The following is a 25,131-nucleotide window of genomic DNA, read 5'->3' on the forward strand; positions in this document are numbered from 1 at the left end:
CCTCTTGCTTCTGTGGTTTGAGGCTTTACAATTCATAAAAACAGGCCCAGTAATTCGTCATTATCAAAATTACGCATAAAGGAAACTGGGATGAAATTCTTCTCACACAACTGCATGTCCGCATCTAAAGGATGTGATATAGGCCTCTGTGAGGATCAGCAGAGAGAAATGTACGCTTTTAAAGTGTGATTCTTCTGAACTAGATGAGTATGAAATGAAATGCACTCTAAGAGTAACCAGTGACACATCAATGTCAGACATTCTGCTGTCAGATGAAGCCAGCAAAAAGTAGCCACTATGACTAGAAAGTAATGAGCCACATCTTTACAGCCTATGCTTTTGCTGAAAATCCTCTGAAAGCAGTCACCACTGTCACTTCTGGTAACAACAGTATCAGAACAAAGTAAGGACACACACTTACCACTGAAAAACTCCTTCTCTAGCTGTTCATTCCACTCCTGTGCACTTTTCTCCATCATTTCGTCTTGGTTTGCATCACGAGAACGACCACTTGTTTCCACCGACATTGGGGAATTACACATTTTAGCCTGTTAAAAATTCCAAGGCAACTTGACTTTAGTTCAACATGTGGGTTCACATCATGTTTCAGGTGTCACGTCACAAATTGTGTCAAAAGTCACAGAGGTCAGCAAAGTCGTTGTGGGTCCATTAAACACTGTATTATTAAAATATACAACTAAGGATTGTAAAGTTGCATGTGGTTTAGTTTTGTTTCGGATATATGTGTTATAATGACCTTAAAATAAGAGGCATAGTTTACTTATTTTTTCCATATGCATTCTCATTGAATTGTATCTCTTAATTTAGTTTTTCCCAATCGTTTCTTCCTTGACCAGCATATTTTAAAATTCATACACTGACCTCCTAACAGAGATTTAATAATTCAACACCACAGTTAATTTTCATATTGCAAACCAGCCCTTTGGGAGCTGTGATAAGTTGCCTTAGCAGTGGGGAAAATGAGTTTAGCTTATGTGTTAAACTGGGGAGGAGGTGCCTATCCCATCCATATTTCTCTCAGCTCACAGCCTCAGATGGTAGAAGTGCAGTCAACTGCTGAACTGCTGATTTATTTTTGCTGAGACTCTCGCTCCTTTTTTTTAATAAAAAGTCTTCCTACTTTTAGTTCTCATTATTCAGAATATTTTACTTGTGTATCTGTAATAATCTATTCATATAATAGGCAGGATTCTCTGATAAGATCTTTGTTCAGTCATGCATTAATATAGAATATCCCTTTGTTTTTGAAATATGAGAGAAGGGAGGTGACCAATTTACCTCCTCTATACCTTTGATTATATACTGTAAATCTTCTTAGTCCTCCCTGTGGTAATACCATACAGTTGAAGAGGAAAAAATGACATCTTAGTAATACAGGGCTATAAAGTAATTAAAATAGTAAACATCATCCTTGGAGAAAATCTGTATATTTCAACAGTGTGCACTTAAATTACATCAGGATTAAACCTATTGTTTCATCCTTAAATTGAGCTTGTGCTTAAAAAATGGAACATTCAGCCAAAAAATAATTTCCTACAGTCAAAATTTAAATTTGCACAGTAATTCTGCACATGGGTATGTTGCAGGAGAGGCTCCAGCTCACTGCCTGCCCAAGTCAGCCACTCTTATTCACCCTTGCACAAATGAAAAGAAACAAAGTAAATACACCAGATTATTTACTCAGTGTGAGTTTTGACTTATTGGCAGGTTGGTTACAGTTACCAAAATATGTGAGGGTTTTGGCCTACGAAATTATCCATGCAATTCTTTTCTCATTAAGAGAGAAATGAAACCTGATCAGAGCTTGATTTAGAGCTGACCTAGGAAAGCTCTGGGCTTGCGTAGCTAACAGGGTAAGTTCATTCTACTGCATCCAACACGTTCACAATACAAACATTTAACTTGGTGTTTAAAACAAGAACTGCAAGACTACTATTTAAACAGGTGTTATATCAACAGTCTAAACAAAGGGGACTAGTTTTTTAAAAATCTGTGGTTTAAATATTGCTTACAATAAAGGTCATAAGCTACTTACTGTTGCCATTTCTTCCACGTTCGGAGATGAGCTAGCAGAACCGTCATATCTGTAGGCAGAAGCATTTAAATGTTGGTTTTGGAAAGAAACGTGATGTAATTATACCAGATAGTAAATATCCAGCAGTTTAACAACTTTGGAGAAGCATCTGAAACAAAGACTGTGCTATAAAAAATCCATCCTTCCTCCCCAAAACATCCTGCTAACACAAAACCACTGGGGAAATGTACCACCATTTGGTTTGGGCTTGTCAGCTGGCAAATCTTGTAGCTGCACAGCCAAGAATGAACTCAGCCTACTGATATCGCAATGTCTGCAACAGCCATGAAGTAATTCTTTCAATCCAGCCTTATGATAAGATGGTATTACTTCCTTTTCCAAACAACAATAATTTGATAGGTACTACAAATGGCTAGTAGTTAACTACTTGTAAATCTGTAAGTGGTTTGCATCTGCAATTCTATTAGTTTTTCTCTTCCATTTCACCCTGCTCAGACTCGCAGAGCTCTGCTCTGCCCCTGCGAAGGAGGAGAGACAGACAGCAGATTGTTTTCAGCGTGAACTTTGGAACTTGCTGCTACTCACCCAAAACAGACTTTATTTACCAATTTTTAACATAGAGTAGAAGGCTCATCCGCTTTCCCAAGCTAAACAAGACTGCAAGGGCTTGGCGGAGAACTGGCTGGAGCATCTGTGAGTAATGCAGTGGTTAGAACAAGCTAAGAAGCCCTGAACATAAAAGGTATTCTGTTCTACAGGGTGACTTGCAGACATACAAATACAAAATAAACTAAAGAAACAAGAACAGGACCTGACTTCACTGAGTGTATTCAAGTCTGCAGATCCTTATTTTACAACTAAGCAAACCCAGCTCCTTCAAAAGCCCTGAAGGAAATGTTGCTCAGCTTGTGCTTATTGCCAGTTCTCCCTTGTCTCAGAAACCGTATTTTTTCCCAGGAAGTTAATTCTTGAGAGAAAGTGAAGCAGGGGAAGACAGTTCTGCTCAGTCCAGTTTGTCTCAAAGTCTTTTTGAACGACCTTGTTCTTAGGCTGTTAAAACCTTCTTGTGCTCAGAACACTTCATTGTGCTTCAACAGCAAGTATAAACCGGCTTGTTGGCAGGTTCTTTGTGGCCCAGCCTTTCCTCCTGAAGTGCTTTGTCATTTGTTTGCAATGTGCTTGCAGGCAGGGAAGAACAGTTGAAAGGTGCAATTTGTTTTTGCTTCTGTAATTGTGAACTGTAAAACCAGGATTCCTCTCTGACATGGGGTCCAACTGAAACCAAAGGAAACAAGCCTGCTGACCTCAGTGGGCTCTGGATCCAGCCAGACAATCGGAATCCGAAATTCCTAATCTTTCCTTGTAGCACTCAATGTGAACAGTCATCAATTTAGTGGGTTACCGCTCCCTGTGAATCAAGTTTACAGAACCAGGACTCCAAGATGTAAGTAGCTCTTCCTTTAAACTAAAACAATATTGAATATGTTTTAGTGCTTCTACAACAAATTAAGAATGGACCTTATGTTTCAGAGTTTTTACAACGATTTCCTGCAAACCACGTCCAATGAATTCCTGTGGCTTAGCAATTTTATTTAATTAGGTGCATAACAAAAATGTAAAAGCTCTGTTAGAAGCTCTCTTCTTCAGCTTTATTTACTGTGCAAAGCTGCTCTACAGTTCTCCCCACTTGGTGCTGTGCTTGGTGTTGCCTCAATTGCTCCTTGCAATGAAGCCACATGAAGTAGACATGTTGGTTAGAAATGTCTTCTGATAGTCTAGGCAAAAATTAAATTTTCATTTGCACCTCTGGCATTATTCTAAATTCCTCCATATCTCTGTTGTCACTGTTATTTCAGAAATAACTGGTCATTGCATCCTGCTTTCTTTTCCTCCCTGGCAACTTACACAGACAAGGTTATTTTGATCTTTTCCCTATGCCAAACTCTCTATTTCTCAAACTGCCTCATTATTTTTTCTGAGCTCTTTTAAGCTTTTCAGCATTTCAGAATTCAAGTTTTGCTTATTGCCAGAGAAATATTGCTTAGTTTTGGGAAAAAGTAATTTTATTTTTTGGTTAAGGATATTGAGCAATGTTTACATTATTTCGCACACATAGATACACACACACTTGGAAACATTATCTGTTATTCATAAGCAGAAAAGAAGCTAAATTACTGCTTAAGTTCAGAAATATTTGTCATGAGATAAATACTACTCACTATGGAAAACAAGAAGTTGTATTTTATACTTTTTCACTTATATATCTATGTATCTTTTTTACAACAATCGAATATCAGATTAAAAGATGACTACTTACTACTGTCACTACTGGTAACAACAATATAAATCCATACATTAAAATCTGCTGCGAATTAGTATTTTCACTGAAGCACCTGTTGAAGTTTCTGACTTGTCCAATATTAGAAGTGTAATCTGTTTTCTTCTGTGCTATTCTTATCAATACTACATAAGGACCCAGCTAAGAAACAACCACACAACTCAAACATGCTGAAAACACAACAAAACAGCATTTCTTTTCCAGTATGAAACACACATATTAGAAAAGAATAAAGATGAATTCAAGAACACTGAACACGCTTGAAACCAAAAAGTCATCAAACATTTCACTACCTTCAGACTACAGTTACAAACCTTTTATCAGCATCTTCTGTATCTCCACACAAGCACACTCTTCTCTGCAGCATCCATAATTTATTCTCACACAAAACACGACCACAGCTGATGAAACTGCCAAAGGACCCTCTAAACAGCCATTAATATTTAGCCATTTAAAAGCTTCTGCCAGTTAGGCTTACTTACAGGATTTACAGTGCTGCCTCCTATTGTACTTCACTAGCTCTCCAAAATAACTCTACCTGGTGAGAGGCAGATTATTTCAGCGCTATGTCTATGCATAAAGCAAACCACATGCCACGGCAACACCTAGAAGAGGGTGGGGGAAGTTTTCGACAGAGAGGCGTGACTAGAAAATGTAGCAATCAGCTCAGTTACACGTCAGGATTGACTTGTTTATTTTTCAAGCCGAGCTCGGTAAGAAATCAAAGGCATCTGAGCCACAATAGATTTTCTGTGGAAAAGCCAGATAAACACATATTAGAAAAGCTGATGCAATGAGTAGGCTCAGATTATTTTTTTTTCCTTCCTAAATTAAGAAATAATTTCAATGCTTAGATTCTAGAGCAAAGCCTAGACCTTCACTTGTACATTAGCTTCCTTGCTGCACACGGGTTAAAGAGCCCTTGAAATCCAATTCTCAGCCACACAAGTCCCCTTTACTCCACAGTGTTGGTGTGTCTAGTGTAAAAGGCATTACCAGCTCACAGGAGAGAGAGGGGACCAGATGACACATACTGAGCAGTGTTAAAACTTGGCTTTCTTTTCCTTTTTTTTTTTCAATGCTGTGTTGCTATGTAGGAGAATTGTTACCAGTAAATATCCACAAAGCTAACCTCCCTACCTCTATTCAAACCTCTCCTTAAATCTCTCTGCTTTGATACAAACACTCCACAATGGCAAGCTGCTGTGCTACAAAACCTACATATCAGACTAATAATCATTTCTTTAAATTCTTGTTTATTACAGCTGTTCCTTGTCTTGAGTCATTCCACCCAGGAGACCCAGGCACGGACTAGAACACCAGCCTGAGACTCACAGAGTGAAAATCAGCTCTTTGTGCCAAAGATCTCGCAGCTTCATGCTTAGATTTCACAGTCCCAAGCATTACCCTAAGATGCACAGAAAAACAATCATATTTCACTCAGGTGTTGCCAACATACAGGACCACACAGGGCAAAAGTTAGGGGAGAACCAGCCTAACTAGCCCGAGCATAGCCCCCCTGTTGCCTCTGAACAGCAGAGGCGGCACGGGAGAAGGAAGCTCTTCAAACAGCAGCTCCAGCACGTGAGACCATCTTTGGTTCAGATCCAGTAGCAACCAAAGCCCTAAAGAAGCGCGGCAGACAAAAGCTCTGGAGAGCCGCCCTGTTTGCCCGGCCAGAGCTGAAGCTGCAGCTTTGCCTTTGGGCTGCCTCTGGGCTAGAAATGGTGGGAACCAAAGCAGCCTGTGGCCCACGTGCTCTGCCCTGGCCTGGGAAAGCTTTGCTTTCCTCCTGTGCCATAGGGCACCAGAGCCCCATGCGCCTGACACCTTGGCTTCTTGAGAGGGAATTAAATAGGATGCAGCAGGTGCTACGTCCAGCGGCTTTAGTGCACTTAAAGCTTTCATGCAAAACCTGTGCAAAACAGATTTAGCCAAGAGACTTTACCTATTACTTGCCGCTTAGTCCTCATTCTTCTGATATAGAACAGACAATCTCTCATTACATGACCAAGTAAAAAGTCAGTTTTCCTGGTGAGGTGAAAGGCATGAGACTGGAAAATTAATTTTAACAAAGGTTTCTAAGCAAACATGGAACAATTCATAGACTTTTTAAAGCTGGAAATAATGTATGTTCTGATTAGAGCTTACCGTGGTTGCTTCTGAGTCTGGTTTTTCCTTGATTTTCTAAAGGAGAAAAGCCAAGCAAAAGGTGATCTGAACCCCAGAAATGATGCTGAAGTGTTCTTTTGTGCTTGAGGATTTGTGCGGGATGACATTTTAAATTCTGTTTGATCTAAAAATATTAGAAAAAAATCTGTTTTATTTCAAGTTCTCATTAAACACAGTATTAAAATACATATTAAAATGTTATGTCTTCATGAAAAATTTTCTTTTGCTTACATTTTATGCCAAGAAAATCCAGCTTTATCAACATTTTTGGACAGACTATGTGACATGCTGGTTTATAATGACTAACTGGAAGACTAAGAGAAACACAAACAGGTCTAGGGTTTCAAAAAGTATTACTGGGTTTGTGTGATGCATGTGAGATAAATGAGGCTGATTTTCAGAAAGTAATCAGCACTCAACCATTTGAAAACCAGAATCACTTTAAAATATAGGCAAATTAGACATTTGAAAATTGAGGCACCCACAATTATTAGTCACTTTATTTTCACCTTTGTAAGAAATATAAAGATAACAGCCCTAAATATACAATGGTTTAATAGACTGTAATGTAACTACTTAACAGGAATTCAGACTGAAGTGTCTTCTGTATCATACAGTTCTTTATGATGAGATTCCCGTGGCCATGGGAATACATTTTTTCTGCTACAAACTGCATATCAGAACTGTTTTTTTAAAATGTAAAATAACAGGAATGACTTATTTGGAAAGGTTATGATTTGACTGCTTCAAACGGAACATAAACCCACTCTGCCTGTAAAAGCACCTGGCAATCTATGTAAAGAAGAGAAGGAGTATTGCTTGTAGATTTGGGAAAGAAACTGCTCGGTTTGCTATTAAAACATGCCAAAGAAAACCAGAGGACACAAGGAAACAACACTTCACTCAGGTATAAGGCACTGTATCTTCTTTCCCTCCCCCCCCCCCCATTACATGCATTAAACAATACCAGAGCCTGAAAATGGCTTATCCAATGACTGTGGGAGAAAGCAAATCCAGAAATGAGAGAAAAATGTCACCAATAACAACAGCAAGGGGCAGTATTTTGGACCTAGTTCAAAACTAAGTGAATAATTCTTGTCATGTGATTTAAATCCTGTGTACAATACATGGTTTTCAGTTCAGTGACAATCACTGTGTATTACAAAATGCTGCATCGTTTACCCCTTTGAGAGCCTAACCTCCTGATGGCATTGTTTGACTTGACAATGAAGGTGACATCAAGAGAGTCCTAACAGCACTCTGCCATAGCCAGGATGGTTTAGGACATGGACAGAGTAAGGCTTGTGGGTACAAGCAGTACCTTTTATTAAACCAACCTATACAGCTGGAAATAACAGACAAACCTCTGAGGTACACAATCCCTTCTTCAGATCTGAAACACAAACAGCAGCTTTCGAAGTTAAATACCACAGAACAATTGCACAGAGTTTAGTTAGCTAATGCATCAATCAGACCACTTCTGAACGACAAAAATAGTATAGAGCTGTGGCCTGAAGAGGATGTTGGGGAAAAATGGGCAGGAAAGACAGAGATCTGTCTGTAGTTCTAGGAAAATTTGTAGGGTTTCACTTTTCTTTTGAAATACATGACTCTGCTTCTAGTTGCTATGAAGCACAAATAGGAAGAGCTCAATGAAAAATATGCAGAAATATGAATGGAATAAAAGCATATATTATGCAAGAAAACTATCTGGATGTAAGGTGAAAAAGATGGTACAGAATGCCGTGTTTGGTACAGAGACAACGTGTTTCTTGTGCATGTTCATTTCGGATGGTGAACAGAACCTGCGAAATTAGATCTCCAGAAGTTGCTTCCTGCTCAGCCCAACTTTCCCAACTTGGCCACCCGACCTGATAATCAGCACTGGTGTGCCTTTAGCCCAGTGTTACCAGTATAATTTTTCCACTGGTACAGTCAAACCTCTCTCGCCCAAACCCAGATTTCTGTCTTATTCCAAATGTCATTTAGGTGCTTCTAGTTTCTTTAAGACAATTAGGTAAAACAGAAACAGTTTTTGTACAAAATAAACATTACTGCTTTGATTAGGAAACCACCACTGTATTTACTATAGGTACAGCAACTTCGTCTTGATTAAGAAAGAAGTTTTTTACAGTGAGGACAATAAATCACTGGAACAACCTCCCCAGGGATGTGGTCGAGTCTCCATCACTGGAGGTTTACAAGATGTGAATGGACAGGGTGCTGGATTAAATTACCCAGGGTCCCTTGCCCACGAAAGGTTGGACATAGAATCATAGAATAGTTCGGGTTGGAAGGGACCTTCAAAGCTCATCCAGTCCAACCTCCTGCAATGAGCAGGGACATCTCCAACTAGATCAGGTTGCTCAGAGCCCCGTCCAGCCTGGCCTGGAATGTCTCCAGGGATGGGGCATCTACCACCTCTCTGGGCAACCTGGGCCACTGTTTCACCACCCTCATTGTAAAAAAAATTCTTCCTCATGCCTAGTTTGAATCATAATCATTTTGAAAATATATCTTTGGTAAAACTTTGACCTGAGAAGAAACTCAATGCAATTTCAGAAACTTCTTAGCCATTACACTCTGAAATGCTCCAAGACATTGGTTCTGTGACCGTGATCATGTAGATAAGGAAATGGAAAAACACAACTCACTGGTGCTTTTGCTCTTCTTTAGCTGATGCTCTAATGGTGGTTTTAGCATTCTATTGACATCACTGTAATTCTGAAATTTTTTTCTTTGTATTTCTTCAAACCATTCTCCAGTCACTCCCTGAAGCCCCGTTTCAGACTTCTTTCTCTTCAGAAGTTTGCTAGAAAGGAAAAAAAAATGCAAAATTTATTTTTAAGCCATTTTAGAAACTGCAGGCACGTAATTAGAAACCCTCCCTGTTGTTCATTTAGGTATTGACGGTGTATTTCTACACATAATGACTTTTTAAAAGATACAGTGGGACATGATACATTCACAGCAAACACGTAAAAATGTGACGAGGTTAAGTGGACAACTCATGTGCTTGCATTATTCTGTGTCTTTTTCCTTGCCACAATAATTCATAAGCATTATAAAGCTAACAGAAAGTAAGATTAAGTTCAGCCAATAATCAACTTAGAATAAATAATACTCTAACAAAACAGTTCTTGAAGTATTTATTCACTCATTTAAGCAGAAGCAATAGGATTATTCTGATTTTCAAGAGGAAGCTCACTGGGGCCCTCACAGTGAGGTACCCACCACACATTTTCTATGTAAATGAGAATAACAAATTGTGAATTCAGCTAATATATATTAATGCAACATGTTCAACGCGTTCATCACATTTTCCTCTTTCCTTGCTACATAGTGATTCTGCCTGTGTTTATTATGTATGGAAGCAACTAACAACGAATACGAATGTTCTACCATGCAGAGGGGAAGGCTCAACAAGCTACACACATGTGTCTGCAACTAAAAAACCTGTTTAGTAGCAAGTTCAGGTTTCAGATCAAGAGGTCACAGGAGTGAATTGTTTATCTGGGCATAACAGACAAAGGTGCAGTTTCAAAGGAGTCAGAATAGTGCAATGGACATACAAAGTTACTTGTTTTCAAATGACATTACACAGGTGCCTAAAGCACAGATGCAAATGCAGCAAATCCACACCCCGACTGATTCTGCTGGCAACAGAACAAGAATTTGTGCACAGCCTGGAGATGTAACACCAGTGTTTTAGCAAGGCTTTCATGTAAATCTTCCACCTTAATCACTGGTAAAACTCATGTCTAGCAATACAGATGCTCTTGGAGAACATAAATTATTTCAGTTATCAATTTAAATAAACCCTAATATTCTCTGAGACAACATTACTTCAAAAACCAAACTTAAAATGAAATATCTAGTCTGGAAATATATATGTTTCCATCTGGATTTGATAGAGGGTATGTTGTCCACACAAGCACCTACTGTTCACCTGGTGACATCTGAAGGACAGGAGGGCAGGAGAAAGACATTTTGGTAAATGAGTATTTCCCTTGAAGGAGATTACCCAGACACATGCACAAGTACTAACCATTAGAAATAAACTTATTACAAAAGCAAAAATGTTACTCATCACAGATCCAACCGCAGCACGGCGGTGTCTGAACTCCGCGAACGCCGCACGGAGACCAGCCCGGCAGGGACGGGCAGCAGGAGGCGCGAACCAAGTGCGCTCAGGCGCCAGCCCCATGACCTCACTCTGCGGCCCCCGCGAAGGGCCCGGGCTGCCCGGAGGGGCGGCAGCGGACCCGGGCATGGGGTGTGCGCGGAGCGGCTGCCCCGGTAACAAGCCCCGGCAGCTCTGCTGAGGGCCCGAAGCGCAGAACGGCTCTTAAACCACCCCTGTGGCCTTTGAACACCCGGGTGGGCGGCGGGGCCCGGGCGCCACCTGGCGGCCGCCCCCCAGCAGCGGCGCCCGTGCCTGAGCTGGCGGGTCCCGGGGAACCGGCACCGCTCACCCTTAAACATCGGCTCGCTGCACGTTTAGCGTTCCAGAGAGAAGGAAAAATACGAAAAACTACACTTGCCCTAACATCGACCACATAGGGCAGCGCATGAACATGCCTCTCACTGAAAAATGTGTTAAAAATCTTGCACAGACATTGACACGAACATTTAAACACTGTGAAGTCTTTACTGCTACGTGTTTGGCACTATCTGTGATCATTATCTGTGAATGTGCTGCTTTTGAATTATGCTGTCATTCCCAGCTCATGAAATAAACCCTTTAAATTGCTTGTGGATATTTGTATTTATACACACATGCAGGCCCATATATTAAACCCTATATAGTTATGTGAGTACCGAATAATATTAACATGATACATAATATGCAATTGCAATATCGCATGACTATTAAATATTTCTCATTTGCCATGACTCCCAGCCAATCCACATCATTTCCCTATATACCTGCTCTGCCAAGTCTACCTGCCCCCTCATGATAATAATGAACGACAGTTGTGAACTAGAAGGAAAGCCCATCTCAAGAAACAATTACAGCAGAAGATGGTATCTGCAGTCACTATTGCAATGAACTTGCCTTTGAGGCAGCGCTATTGTTGCTTGGATTGCAAATGATATATTGAGACACTGCTCCGTAGGAGTGTCGAAACACCTAATGCCCTCTAAACCAGACACACTAATCCTGTTCCCTTGTCTGTTCCATCCATCCTTGCTCCTCGTTTCTCCACAACCACTCTGGAAACTCGGAGCCACTTCCTTTTGAGAGGAGACAACATCACTGTCACTGGGAATAGTACCCGTAAGCTGCTGCAGGATTAAAGGCAACTCCACTCCCAGGATAACTTGCAGGAGACTGCTCCACAAGCCGGAGCAGGCAGCAATCCAAAATGACCTCACAGGCTCCACCTCGTTAACTTTTCCCATCCATTATGCCACACAGCATCTAAACTAATGAATCACTCAGGAGCAATTCCTTTGCACTGTTCTTAAAAACATTTCTTCCTTATTGGCACAAGGATGTCCCAGTATTTCTTGTACAGACATCTCCGGGGAAAAGTTAAACTAATGTTTGGGAGTACTAGACTTTCATGTGGGTTGTCATAAATATTGTGAAAAGAGCAGCAGCCTCCCCTGCCACTTCCTGTTAGGATAATAAGGAGCTTTAATTGCTACTGTAAGAGGAAAGGTATTTTCTCTATCATCTTCATCCTGAATACAAAGCAGAAGACAGATGTGTAAGGCAGTAGAAACTGGGTTGCCAAATAGGACGTTTGGGGACATCTCTGCTGTTTGCAAAGGAAACAGGACTCAATCCCACTTCTGTCAAAGCAGAAATTATGATTCGTATTGAGTTCAGCAGAAGCAGGATTTGGCCGTGACAGGCTCTTACCACCCACCTCACGAGAGAACAGACACGCAGCAACCACCAAGCCCGAGGAATTGCACTGGATGGAGGATAAACAGATCAGTATTTGCTTGTTGCATCAAAGCTCTCACTGTCTGAGAAGTTAAGGCTGAAAGTATTCCAGATAAAAAGTGCCAAAAATTAGATAAAAACTACAGCAGGACAGATAACTTGAAAAAAATAATTACATAAAACAAGCTTATGTCTTTACTCTGTTTATATTCCTTAACTTGTCATTGAGGAAAGGCTAGAGACATTAAAAATAGTGCCTGATGAGCCAGTTCTTTCCTCAGTTTTTTGCTTCAACTTATCACCTTCCCATGGCTTTATACATTATACTGTACTGGTGAACTGTGCAACTCTATCATTTCTATGGCCAGTTAAATTTCTAAAAAACTCTGGTCAGAGCAACGGGTAGCTCTAAAACATATATGCAAGCAACTTATATCCTAGCAACTTATAGTTGCTTTTAATTTTATAAAAATTATTTAAAGACATACTTTCGAGTTGTCATTTTATTAAGAAAAGGAGGGGGATGGAATGAAATATTTCTGACACTATCAAAGACTACCACAGCCAAAGTAATTTAAAAAAAATATTATCTTCTATTTCATATAAACACATAATAGCAATAACAACATTCTGGTTTCCAAGGTACCAGAAAAGCTCCTGTTAATCCTACCAGGAAGAAAAGTAACAATATGCAGAGCCAAGATACTCTTTCCTAACATGTCAGGCACACAATAGCTCTGTTTTCTAAGGCAGTCTTTATTCTAAGTAGCTGGTATATTTTTACTCACATTAAAGCAACCTTTTGTTTATTTTTCTTTCTTGCTGTTTTCTGTTTGGCTAATGTCAATAAACCAAGTCAGCTTCATTATTACATGTAAAACATTATGCAGAAGTAGGTGAATCAGAGAGGAAAACCGACTTCCATGTTTTGGTTGCACACACTACGAGACAGCGTAAAAAGACCTAACTGAAAATGCACTTAATTTTTCTTTGGCTTTTGTATTTATAAAATTAAGCATTTCTGCAGTAAGCCTCTGAAAAATCAAGACTTTCTCTATTTTGATGAAGAAAATGTTGTTTTGGCAATAATGCTTGAATCTAACCTACTAGGTTGTTGCTAATCAACCACTCAGATTTAATTTTCTCTTTCCCCCAAATACTAGTTTTCCAGTCAAGTGTTCATCCTTTTCATTATTACTACCACTGCTCTCATTTTTGTTATTATGTACTGATTTTTATAATGCCTATTAACCCACCAAGTTGCCTTCAGAAGACTTATTTGTCTGAGTATGTGAGCAATAAAACTAAAGATGTGTATGGGCAAAGAGGATATGTGTCACAACAAGGAAAACCAAAGAATGTTTTGGCTCAGTGTTTCTTCCTGACCATGACACAAATACCAATAAATGTAACGGAAGGACTTTCACTGTCCTGAACAGGTGTCAGGTCAGGCTGCTGGAAAGTCACCTAGTGGTGCCACCCCTGGCTGTGTAACTGGAAGTGCCAAGAAAGGTTCACCTGAAGGATGGGAAACACTTCACAGCCCAGCGCTGGCTGAACTGTGTGGGACAGTTTTCAATCTTTCTTTGACAGGCACATCAAGTTGCCAGCTCACAATTATCCCTAAATATTTAGATTCCAGAAATCTGCAAAAGCAGGAGATGGAAGCGGGGAGAAAGGGAAAAGGCAATTAATCCTCTCAAGTTTTTCCTCCCAAACTGTACATTTAATAGGCAGAAGTACTTTAAACACAAAGATAGGACTTTCTGCACATGATTTTGATACCCAACCTGTAGTACCCTTTCAAGCAGCAAGTGGGGCTGCTTAAGCAGGCAGCTGCAAACAGTAAATGTCATTTTGTCCCCATAACACTTTTCTCACAGTAGACATCAGATTAATGCATTAAGTCCTGTCATGTGTATCAGGGACACAGACAGGGAACATTTGAATTAAAGGCAGAACATCTTTTCTGCCCTTGCTGAAGTTCCACCCTGTCTGCTTGGGGAAAATCCTTCCATTTCCACGTCTCTTCTTTCTAATTATAAAGTAGAAAAAAACCCACAAAATCTGACACTATTACACTACTTCTATTCAGCAGATTTATTATTTTAAATTAAAGCTGATCACCTGCTTTGAGATAGCCTAATACAGTGGCAATGTGTACATTCATTACACACAATCCACAGAGACAGCAAGACTACCAGGTTACAGGAAACATTCTTGTTGGACTCCCACTGTGCACTGAAAACCACTTTCCACTCTATAACTCACAATGTCTTCTGTGTCTATAATTTTTTAACTTAAGCACCTTCTGTACAGTGGCTAAAAGTTACCTCTATTATTTCCCAAAGCATTAACTTCTCATATTAAACTACATGAAATTAATATATCGTAGATGACTTGCTCTAGCTGCTGTTTTCCTTCATCAAGTCCAATACCCCATTTATCCTTGAAGCTTTTGCCTGTTCCCCTGGGCAAGGGCACAGACTTATACTTTTCCTTTGAAACAGAAAAGTGGGAAATGTTGGAAGGGCAAGGACGGGGTTCATTCTCATGCTGGCCACAAAACTCCTCCCCACTCTGGCAGCTCAGGCATCAGAAGTTGTCAGTTAAAGCTCAGAAATCAGGAGCTCAATGGCTGTCTCCATAAAGTTAAGTTTTTAAAGCACAGAGCATTGAAAACTGAAATCATGGGAGCTGAGGGTGATCAATCACCCATCTCAAGCTGTAGCAATGCCTCAAAACATTACTTTTAACATGAAACTATTTCTTTAGCAGCTACCCTGGGTTTACAGTGAAAACTCAATTTCAGCCCTGCTGGAACAAATAGAAAAGGCTATAAGTATATATATTTTAATTGATTTTATACATACTTAGAATATGAAAGCTTTTAGTCTTTTGGGAAGCTGGTCAACAAGAGTGAATGAGGTCAAATACCGCTAGTAATTTCACAGCTCTCTAGTTTGGGCTGATTCTCTGCCGTTTCCTGTACAGTGAGTGTGAAAACAGGAGAAAGCTCCACTCTGAGAATGTCCTACAGATTATTGACAGTCTCTCTGTACGGACTGTGAATGACAGGTCAAAACAAAGGGTGTTACTTTATTGTGCTGTCAGTACTCACAAGCTACCTACCAATATTATATGGTAATAACAAAACAAACCCATGATGCAATGGAAAGGAAAGCTACCTATCATTTTTAAAATGTGTCACATAGCTTCTAAATGTATTAATTAATATCTCTAATGAGATTACATCATTAATAGGAATTCTCATTAGCATTAACAGATGCTGACAGGAGCAGCAGATATAATTCTCCATGCAAATATTCTGATTTGTTTGCAGGGATAGATGTAGTCTCAATCCAAAACCACCACATGACAGGAGTAAGTTTTGGGCTGCTGAATTTCTGTTCCAGAAAAGTCTTACACGGAAATATAGATGTATACTGTGTGTGCCACACGATGGGCTGGAAGGCTGGGAATCAGGTCTTCCTAGGTCTCCCAGTACACCTGAAGCTAATGATTAACAAGAGACATATTTACTCTTCTAGGGTAGAGCTGGTAGTTGATTGTAAGACCTTTTATAAATATTGATAGCATGCAAGAGACAGCCATCTATGCAAGTAATTTATAGTTCAGCCATATATTATGAATTTAACTGCTTTACAAAGACATACAAACCAGATGCTACTCCTCATGTTATTGTATGACTTTCTTTATGCAAAAACTTTTCTCAGTAACAACATAAGGGGAAAACCAAGTAAACAGACACAGCTCAGGTGAGAACTCTGAATGAGGGGAATTGGTTTCAAATGTAGACCAAGGTCACATCTCTGCTAGCAGGTTTGTGTATGACAGCCCATGGGTCTGGGCAGAGCTCTGAAACTGAGAAGCTCCAAATGGGCTTAGACATTTGCATATGTTTTTCATCTGGAAATACAATGCTTCTATACATGTATATATAGCATATACAGATCTTCTGCTGTAGCAGCTTAGAATCTCATAATTTATCACAACTATTCCACCGGAAATAGAAATATTACAGTATAATAACAGTTCTAAATATAAAAACAGACTGCAGAGCCCCCCCAGCCACACTGCTACAGCTTTGCTGGACTGCAGCTCCCTGCACGCAGGCCCCAATAACTAGAAATTAAAAGATACAGCAAGCAGAAGTATTGCAGTTCCTTGACCATTCCAACCACAAATTAAACTGTGTACAACTTATATGGAATAAAGTGCAAATAGATTGCACTTTTCATCACTTACTCTTAGCTTTTGTTTTATGGTTTTTATGTGTTTAGTCACAGTTAGCATGGTTCCAGTACATATATCTATATGTTTTTGAGATAAGACTGAAAAAAAGAATATAATTTCTGGTAGTCTAAAATGTGGGCATTTAAATAGAGCTTGTTACATCTGGCAGTGTTAACATAATGATCTAGCTACAAAGAAGGATTAGAAATATACTCCAAGTGAACATTTAGATGTGCAAATCCTCTGGAAAAATTCCCAATTTTTCCCTACTTTCTTTAATGGACCTCTCACATGAAGTCTGTAGGTTGTGAAACTCTTCAGACTGTCAACTCCAGGGAATTAAGTAATTTTCAATTTAAAACAAGTACAGGAAAGGCCAAACTGAGGTCAGTCCTTAGTCTGTGTTAAAATTATGGAACACAGAAGAAAATGGGGCCTCTGTCCCCAAAGCTAAAAACTCTTTGGGCCAAACTCCACTTGATTTCAAAGCTAGATTCAGAGAGCAAAAAGCATTTAAAGGATTATTAAATCCAGTATACATAAGCCACTGACAAAAACTAAATTTTAAAGACAAAAAGGAGAAGGATACATGCAACATTTTTCAAATGGTGTGAAACAGAATCTGACACAAACCAAAGAATGTCAGCTGCAGTCTCTGACATACAGCCCAACAAGCTTTGCTCTCAGCCATTAGCCAGGTCACTCCAAGAGCTACGTCTACAGGAGGTGCAAGTGCTGCATGTCAGATGGACCCAAGAATCTGAAGTACCTCAGGGACCAAACACAGCAAAACTCCAGCATCTTGGGCTTCACCAAGGAAAGCATATGCTGCAGCCTTTGATGGGATTACAGGATACACATAACCCCACATGCCACTGGAGCACAACTGTATCAATACCACGGGAGATACCAGACCCTCTGAACAGGAATCTGACAAGTTCCCGTGTAAGACTTTATTGACTTCCTGGCATAACCAATTTAATATTTCTGAAATATATGCAAGGACTTGAAGACGTTGGGACACAGTGTGTAGAAGATGTCAGCACCTAGAAACATTTCTGGGGTGCTTCCAAGTGTGCACCTTCAGGATAGACAAGGGATCAGACCCAGCCAGCATGGGTTTAGGAGGGGCAGGTCCTGTCTGACCAACCTGATCTCCTTTTATGATCAGGTGACCCAGCTGGTGGATGAGGGGAAAGCCGTGGATGTGGTCTATCTGGACTTCAGCAAGGCCTTTGACACTGTCTCCCATAATATACTCTTGCAAAAGCTGGTAGCCCATGGCTTGGACAAGTGTACTCTACGCTGGGTTAAGAACTGGCTGGAGGGCCGGGCCCAGAGAGTGCTGGTGAATGGGGCTGCATCCAGCTGGCGGCCAGTCACTAGTGGTGTTCCCCAGGGGTCAGTGTTGGGTCCCGTCCTGTTTAACATCTTTATTGATGATTTAGATGAGGGGATTGAGACCATCATCAGCAAATTTGCTGATGACACCAAGCTGGGAGGGAGTGTCGACCTGCTGGAAGGCAGGAGGGCTCTGCAGAGGGATCTGGATAGACTGGAAAAATGGGCTGATTCCAATGGGATGAAGTTCAATAAGGCCAAGTGCCGGGTGCTGCACTTTGGTCACAACAACCCCCTGCAGCACTACAGGCTGGGCGCAGAGTGGCTGGAGAGCAGTCAGACAGAAAGGGACCTGGGGGTACTAATTGACAGGAAGCTCAACATGAGCCAACAGTGTGCCCAGGTGGCCAAGAAGGCCAACGGTATCCTGTCCTGTATCAAAAACAGCGTGGTCAGCAGGACAAGCGAAGTGATCCTTCCCCTGTACTCTGCATTGGTGAGGCCACACCTGGAGTATTGTGTTCAGTTCTGGGCCCCTCAGTTCAGGAAAGACATTGAAGTGCTGGAGCAGGTCCAGAGAAGAGCAACACGACTGGTGAAGGGCCTTGAACATAAGACCTATGGGGAGAGGCTGAGGGAGCTGGGGTTGTTTAGTCTAGAGAAGAGGAGGCTTAGAGGTGACCTCATCACTCTCTATAACTACCTGAAGGAAGTTATAGCCAGGTGGGGATTGGTCTCGTCTCCCAGGCAGTTAGCAATAGGACAAGGGGGCATGGGCTTAAACTCTACCAGGGGAAATTTAGGCTGGATATTAGAAAGAAATTCTTTACAGAGAGAGTGGTCAGGCATTGGAATGGCCTGCCCAGGGAGGTGGTGGACTCGCCGTCCCTGGAGGTTTTTAAACTGAGATTGGACATGGCACTTAGTGCCATGATCTAGTAAATGGACTAGAGCTGGACCAAGGGTTGGACTCGATGATCTCTGAGGTCTTTTCCAACCCAGTCAATTCTGTGATTCTGTGCTCACTGCAGACTGATATCCATTCCTCTCCTTACAGCAATAACAGGCAGTATGTGTTCACTGGTGTTACCTCCCAGAGGCCCAGAAAATTCGGCCTGCCCAGGGAGGTGGTGGACTTGCCGTCCCTGGAGGTTTTTAAACTGAGATTGGACATGGCACTTAGTGCCATGATCTAGTAAACGGACTAGAGTTGGACCAAGGGTTGGACTTGATGATCTCTGAGGTCTTTTCCAACCCAGTCGATTCTGTGATTCTGTGAAAATGTACTACACATGACACTGGCACTACAAACAACTATTAATAGACATATATGGAGGTGTATTAAGGACATATAGATGAGATTCTTAGGGACATGGTTTAGAGATGGACTTGGAAATGCTAGGTTAATGGTTGGACTAAATGATCTTAAAGGTCTTTTCCAACCAAAACTATTCTATACAGGAGAGCTGAGCTGAAGTGAGAATGACCATACTTTGCTGATGTATTCAACATTTCAGACAGCTCTCTTCTCCATGCACCTCCATGGCTCTTTTCTTACTTAGTATGGGAAGCTGTCTTCTTCCACCTGATAGCTATTTCCCATTCCTACTAATGTCAATTATTAACTTCTGCACTTGAATTGTAGAGGAGACAGATGGTGTTGAGAACATAGAGACATTACTACTGGAAAGGTTAAACTTGTGAAGCACAGAGACTTCCTACAAGGTGCACAAGTTCTTAACTGGGTCACAACTCTACAGAAAAGGTAACAGAATTGGACTATTTTGTATTAGCTATTCCACAATAACTGCCCATATTGTCTGTCTCCTCAGTAGTTAATGCTAGCTAGTATTGCTGTACCTGACCTATTTATTCTTGATGCCTGGTCAATTTCTCCATATAGGACAAGGCCAAATAATTATACTTTTGCCACTAAGCCTAGACTTAGAAAATGTCTACCCACGGGCTTTACAATAAGCCTTGGCTTAAATCTCATCAGCTTCAAAAAGTATCTTCTTTTTGGCAGCCCTAATGACATCAGAAAATGGGCTAGATAATAATAATAACAATAATAATAATAATTAATATTATGTAGCCCCAGCTACAGCCCCTCACATGTCCCAGCTGTGCCTGTGCACTGTCAGTGATGCACTGATCTGGGCCTTGACCCCCCCGACTAACATCCCAACCTGGCCTCAGCCCGGCCACACCACCACTGGCTTGCTCAGCCAGCACAGGGCCATGGCTGACAATGGTCAATGTCACCAGGCCTGAGCCTGACATGACTTCATGGTTTGACTTGGCCCTGCATCATCTCCACAGGCCTGCCCCATGAGGCCTTGCCCTGCCAGCCCTGTGGGAAGCCCCTGTGACCCCAGTAATGTGAAGAAAGAAGAGATACATTCAGTGGACTGCCAGACAGGCTCTTCCAAACATAATACACTTCAAAAGGTGCTTCTGAGTCTCCTTCTGCCCCCTCACATACTGTAGAAAACACCCTGATCTCAAACACAAAGAAGTGCAGAGCTTTAGAGGACTGACCTTCCATTAACACTGAAATTAGTTTATTATGAAAAGACAAGATCAAAGAGCTGGCAGCAATGCTGGTCCAGACTCTGCTCTGTAGACTAAAACTGGAGTTACACCAGACTTCAGTTTAATTAGCCCAGATACACAGGGATAAAACTGAAACAAAAAATGGCACACCAAGCTGCGCCCACCTGCCCCAGCAGTTACCGCCTGGTCTTCCTCAGTTCACGTGAAGCCCCAGTCCTTGACTCCAGGTCCCATCACAAAATAGAATTATTTAAAAAGAGCGATGAGGGAAAAACTTGATATGCAACTTAACTGATTGCCTTTGGTTTACAGTACACCCACTTGAACAAGGGGAGTCCCAAAGTGGGATTATTTATGACAGTAATTGTTTATCAAACCCAGTAAAGATTTTTAAATCACAGTCTTCCCTGCCATTTTTGCTTCTATTTACACTTCTTTAGCATATTAGTGCTTCAGGGCTTCAAGGACCTGTTTTCATAAGTGTTTACAAACCACTAAACACCCTGGTGGCATGGTATCCGTAGTAAATAATAATAGTATCTCCTCCACAAACAAGACACTATAGAGCACCTGTGTCCTGAAACATCCCGGGTGGAGTATCTCTTATGAAAGAATTTCTTTATTAATGCTTTGTTCAAAGAGGGAGCTCCACTGAACAACTATATACCCAAGTGGTGCTGTCCTGGTATCCTGCTCTCCTCACCCATGCAGCTTATGCGTATTTTGGGGTTGATCCTAAAAATTATTTGTAATTACAAGGAGATGTGTCCCTGATCTAGATCTCTGATACCCAATAAGTTATTCTTAGTCTCCAAGAGGCTGCGAGAGGGTCAACAGGACTAGTTCTGCAAATATGACAAAATAAAGGCTGCAATGTCAGACCCCTCAAATGGTGAGCAAGACAAAATGAAGCACCAAGAGGGCACTGAGTATGGCTGCACCTCTGCAACAAATGCCTTCCAAGGTCACAAGTATGGGAAAAGGCAAAAAAATACATTCCCTATGCAGCATTTTATTCCCACCTTGTATTGTCATACCTGTGAGAGCAAATGTCAGTCCAGAGAATACAGTAAGGAGTTACTTAGAACAGATGATGAACTCAGGAAATGATCGGCCATAAGGCAGTGAGAACAATTGTGTTCCTGTAACAAATAACTACGTCCAAATGATGTGTCGTAGAGACTAGCTAGAACAAAGTAAGGAAGGGGTTCATCTTTCCCACAAGAATCATATGTTGTTAATGGGTCACCAAGAGAGGAGCAGTGAGTGGTGCTGACTGTAGCTCCCAATTCATTTATTTTGCTTTCCATCTTTACATTTGAGGATAAATTAAAACAAACTTCTGCTTTGTTGTCATCTATTCCCATTGTCATAGATCTGTAAGAATAAATCTACTAAATAAAAAGCAAAAGCATAAACCAACCTGGAAATAAACAAAAGAAATTAAAGCAAAGAGAATGAGTGCTCTTTTCTCCCAAAAGCTCAATTTCCCTTTCCTCTTTTTTTTTCCCCAGTTCCTATTCATAAACATTGGCTAATGCCCAAGATACGTTCTTGAGCTAGTAATCTTTTTTTTTCCATTCTTCCTATTGAAAAAAGAAAAAAATCCTTACACAATACAGGCATAGTTACTTCTCAAAACATGATCTAGCAGGTAAACTGCTATTCAGGGAGGTAGGTTCAGTGGCTTAGTCTCTCAGTTTTCAGTGTCTCATTTGAAGGTGAAGGTAACAGTATCTCCCTTTTTCTCAAGGAATTAATAAACTAAAATGGCACAAGGCTATTATATGTAGTCATAATAGGGGCATTATATAAAGAAAATCAATCTCCCAAATAAAATTTAATAATTAAAGAATTCAGAGCTGTTCTGTGTTGTCATATGCAGGGACAGGAGTTGGACTTGATGATCCTTGTGGGTCCCTTCCAACTCAGGACATTCCATGAGAACATTCTATGAAATTCATCCATACCTCTTCTGCATCATCTTCCAACTGTTCATTTTCAGACAACCTGTGAAGGTACCAGCTCCCTCTCCCCATGCCACAGCCCCCTACCTGCTGCCTCTTTTGAGTAGCTGGCTCCATGTCTCCTAGCTCCTCTTGTCTCTGCTGCTTTCTCTGGTCCTTGGTGCTGTTTCAGAGGTGGAGGTGCATCTCTGCACCCCGTGCTCGGGCACTCTGAGGCATCAGAGCCCCAAAGCTGACTGGAAAGAGACCTACTTGGGCGCTGTGTCTCTCCACGCTCTGCAGAGGGAGGAGCTGCCTCGGAGATAAAAGGCAGCAGCTCCTCCTCTGTATCCCACAGCTTCTTGCCCTATTGTTGCCGAGCCTTCCTACAGGGACAGCCCATCCCTCTGCAACCTGCCAGGCTCTGCAGTGCTGTCCTGAGGAGACTGGAAGCAGCCAGCCTCCCTCGTCACCCTGCCCATCAGCTTCCTGGAAAAAGGACAGAAAAGAGAAGCACCTACAGGTTTGTTAAGCGTTTGGGACCTGGGGCTCTGCATGCAAATATCAGCTGCCAATTCTTTTTTAATTTCTGTCCCCAGCAGCTGCAGAACAACACCTGAGAAAATGAGTTGGGTGTACCCTGAAGCCTTGAAACCAGAAGTCAAATAACACCTAGAATGTTTTTATGTCATGATTTCCTGGCCTATTTCATTATGTATGGAAAGCTGACCTGTGGTGTTACTACCTGTGCCTACAGCAAGCATTCACTGTGTCCTTATGGAAACTGAATTGTTAAGGAGCCATCCGAACATGAGAGTGTCCTCTGATGATGCTGGATTCTTCCCTGTCTTCTCCTGGGAATCTAACTGTGATTGAAATATCTGGGAGAAGGAACCCTCTTCCACAAGCATCTTCAAAATCATCAGTTTCATCCAGGCTTACTAAAATAGCATTTTGTAACTAAGTTGGACTTCTGTCTTAACATTGCAATTATTATTACGGAACAACATGTGTATATTGATATACAGAGCCTATATTCCATTTTTTCTCCCATGCTAACACTTATAATTAATAAGGTTTTTTCCAGGTTGGTATTATGAATGAGATTGGATTTGATGAACAACAAATAATACTGAAGCTGAGTGTTACCCAAGTCCAAAACTGATGTGCATTTTTTCTTTTAAATTATTAAACGTGTGGCTACTAAGTTTCTAAATTCATTTCAATGCATATGGCCATGAACAGTCACATGAGTTATACCAAAGCTGACTGTTGTTGCTTCTGTGAAAACGTTTCATGGGAGAAAAGAGCCAGGTGTGGTTGGTTTGCTGTTGCCAGTCCAAGGTACTGCTGAGCGGAGCCACGAGAGGGCACTGGAAAGGAGGAAAGAGGCAAAACAAGCGCTCCCGGGAATCAGCAGCCCAGCACACACCAGGAGCTCTGCTCCCTGTAAGTAACTAGAACAAATGAAGGTCCAACAGGTCACCAGTTCATTCCTGCATAAAAGGAAAAGCAAAACTTAAGAGGTCTTCCCAGCCAGGCTCAGAGGGCTGAAGCCTGCCAAGGGAGCAGAGAAGGCTGCTGGTACCCAGAGGATGTGCTGGGGCACCAGGAGGAACAGGCAGGGACAGCAGAAAGTGGGGCCCTTAGCTGCACAAATGTGCACAGCTGTCCACAAAGGTCACACGATCCCACTCTGCCCAAAGGCTACAGAGAGAAAGGGAGGTGGAGGGGGGCTGTATAAAGCAATTAGCCTTTCCCCAAAGATGCGTTTAATTTCACAAAAGAGTGGGCTGTCTGTGTGAAGAGAGATCCAGTGGTTCCAGTGTAGGTAAGCAGTAAGAAAAGAAAAAATAAAAAACATTTGTCTGAAGACATCATGGTTACTTAGCTGAGCTCAATGCATTTGAGGAGATATTGGTCAGTATTTCATGCTGCACTGCAACACATTCGTGTTCATGTGAAAATCAGCTCCTCTGAACCATGATTGTCATTTGTTGGACAAAGTAAATAATGAAGGATGACAGGATTCATCTTTTGATCTTATTTCTGATTTTGTCTTTCAAAATTAACTGATGTTAACATTTGCTTATGTGACAAATGCAGCCTGTAAAAAGAGAGAAGCCCATTCCTGCTTTTTTGATTCCAGAGTTGTATCTGGGAATGGATTTCCATTTTTCATTAATCCCTTAAGAGATTTGCAGACAGGTATATGCTCGGTTGTATGACATCAAACAGTACACACAAGATGAGTGAACCTGACTTGTGGTCTGCCAGCAAACATTCCGTTCTGTCGATCCAGTCTGGGTTAATCCTTACAGGGACATGCGATATTGTAAATAAAGAGGGTCACTGAACAAACTTCACCAATGAGCCCACTTGTTATTATTTACATGTTCCCTGGCCCTGACCAGGTCAAACTAGCTCTTTCCAAAACTGTGATCAAGAGCAGTTCAGGGGACAATCCACTTCAGTGACTTCATGCAAGAAAGCAGTATTGATGAAACTGCACTTCTATTTCACAGCACCTCCTATACATTTCATTTGCTTGATGGCATAAATCAAA

The 25,131-nt window shown here is 41.2% G+C and overlaps 1 protein-coding gene and 1 long non-coding RNA gene across 6 annotated transcripts in view; one reads left to right on the plus strand and one right to left on the minus strand.

Annotated features, from left to right (window-relative positions):
• The window catches only part of EXPH5 (exophilin 5), a 36,910-nt gene that overhangs the window by 9,392 nt on the left and 2,387 nt on the right, over window positions 1-25,131 (minus strand). For 2 of the 5 annotated variants that reach the window (XM_065048973.1, XM_065048989.1), the window contains exons 2-5: window positions 9,221-9,378; window positions 6,546-6,690; window positions 2,057-2,105; window positions 422-548 (exon numbers count right to left, since the gene is read on the minus strand). In XM_065048973.1, the coding sequence (XP_064905045.1) occupies window positions 422-548; window positions 2,057-2,105; window positions 6,546-6,690; window positions 9,221-9,378 (479 nt within the window). Of the gene's footprint in view, window positions 1-421; window positions 549-2,056; window positions 2,106-4,708; window positions 5,601-6,545; window positions 6,691-9,220; window positions 9,379-22,673; window positions 22,845-25,131 lie in introns of those variants that run through there. The other 3 variants (XM_021286283.2, XM_021286285.2, XM_021286284.2) reach the window with 3 other exon arrangements.
• Window positions 22,857-24,926, plus strand: LOC110358067 (uncharacterized). The gene is made up of 2 exons (XR_002412159.2): window positions 22,857-23,088; window positions 23,165-24,926. It is a non-coding gene; the product is annotated as an uncharacterized LOC110358067 (long non-coding RNA).

Source organism: Columba livia, chromosome 1, assembly GCF_036013475.1.
Source record: "Columba livia isolate bColLiv1 breed racing homer chromosome 1, bColLiv1.pat.W.v2, whole genome shotgun sequence".
NCBI lineage: Eukaryota > Metazoa > Chordata > Aves > Columbiformes > Columbidae > Columba > Columba livia.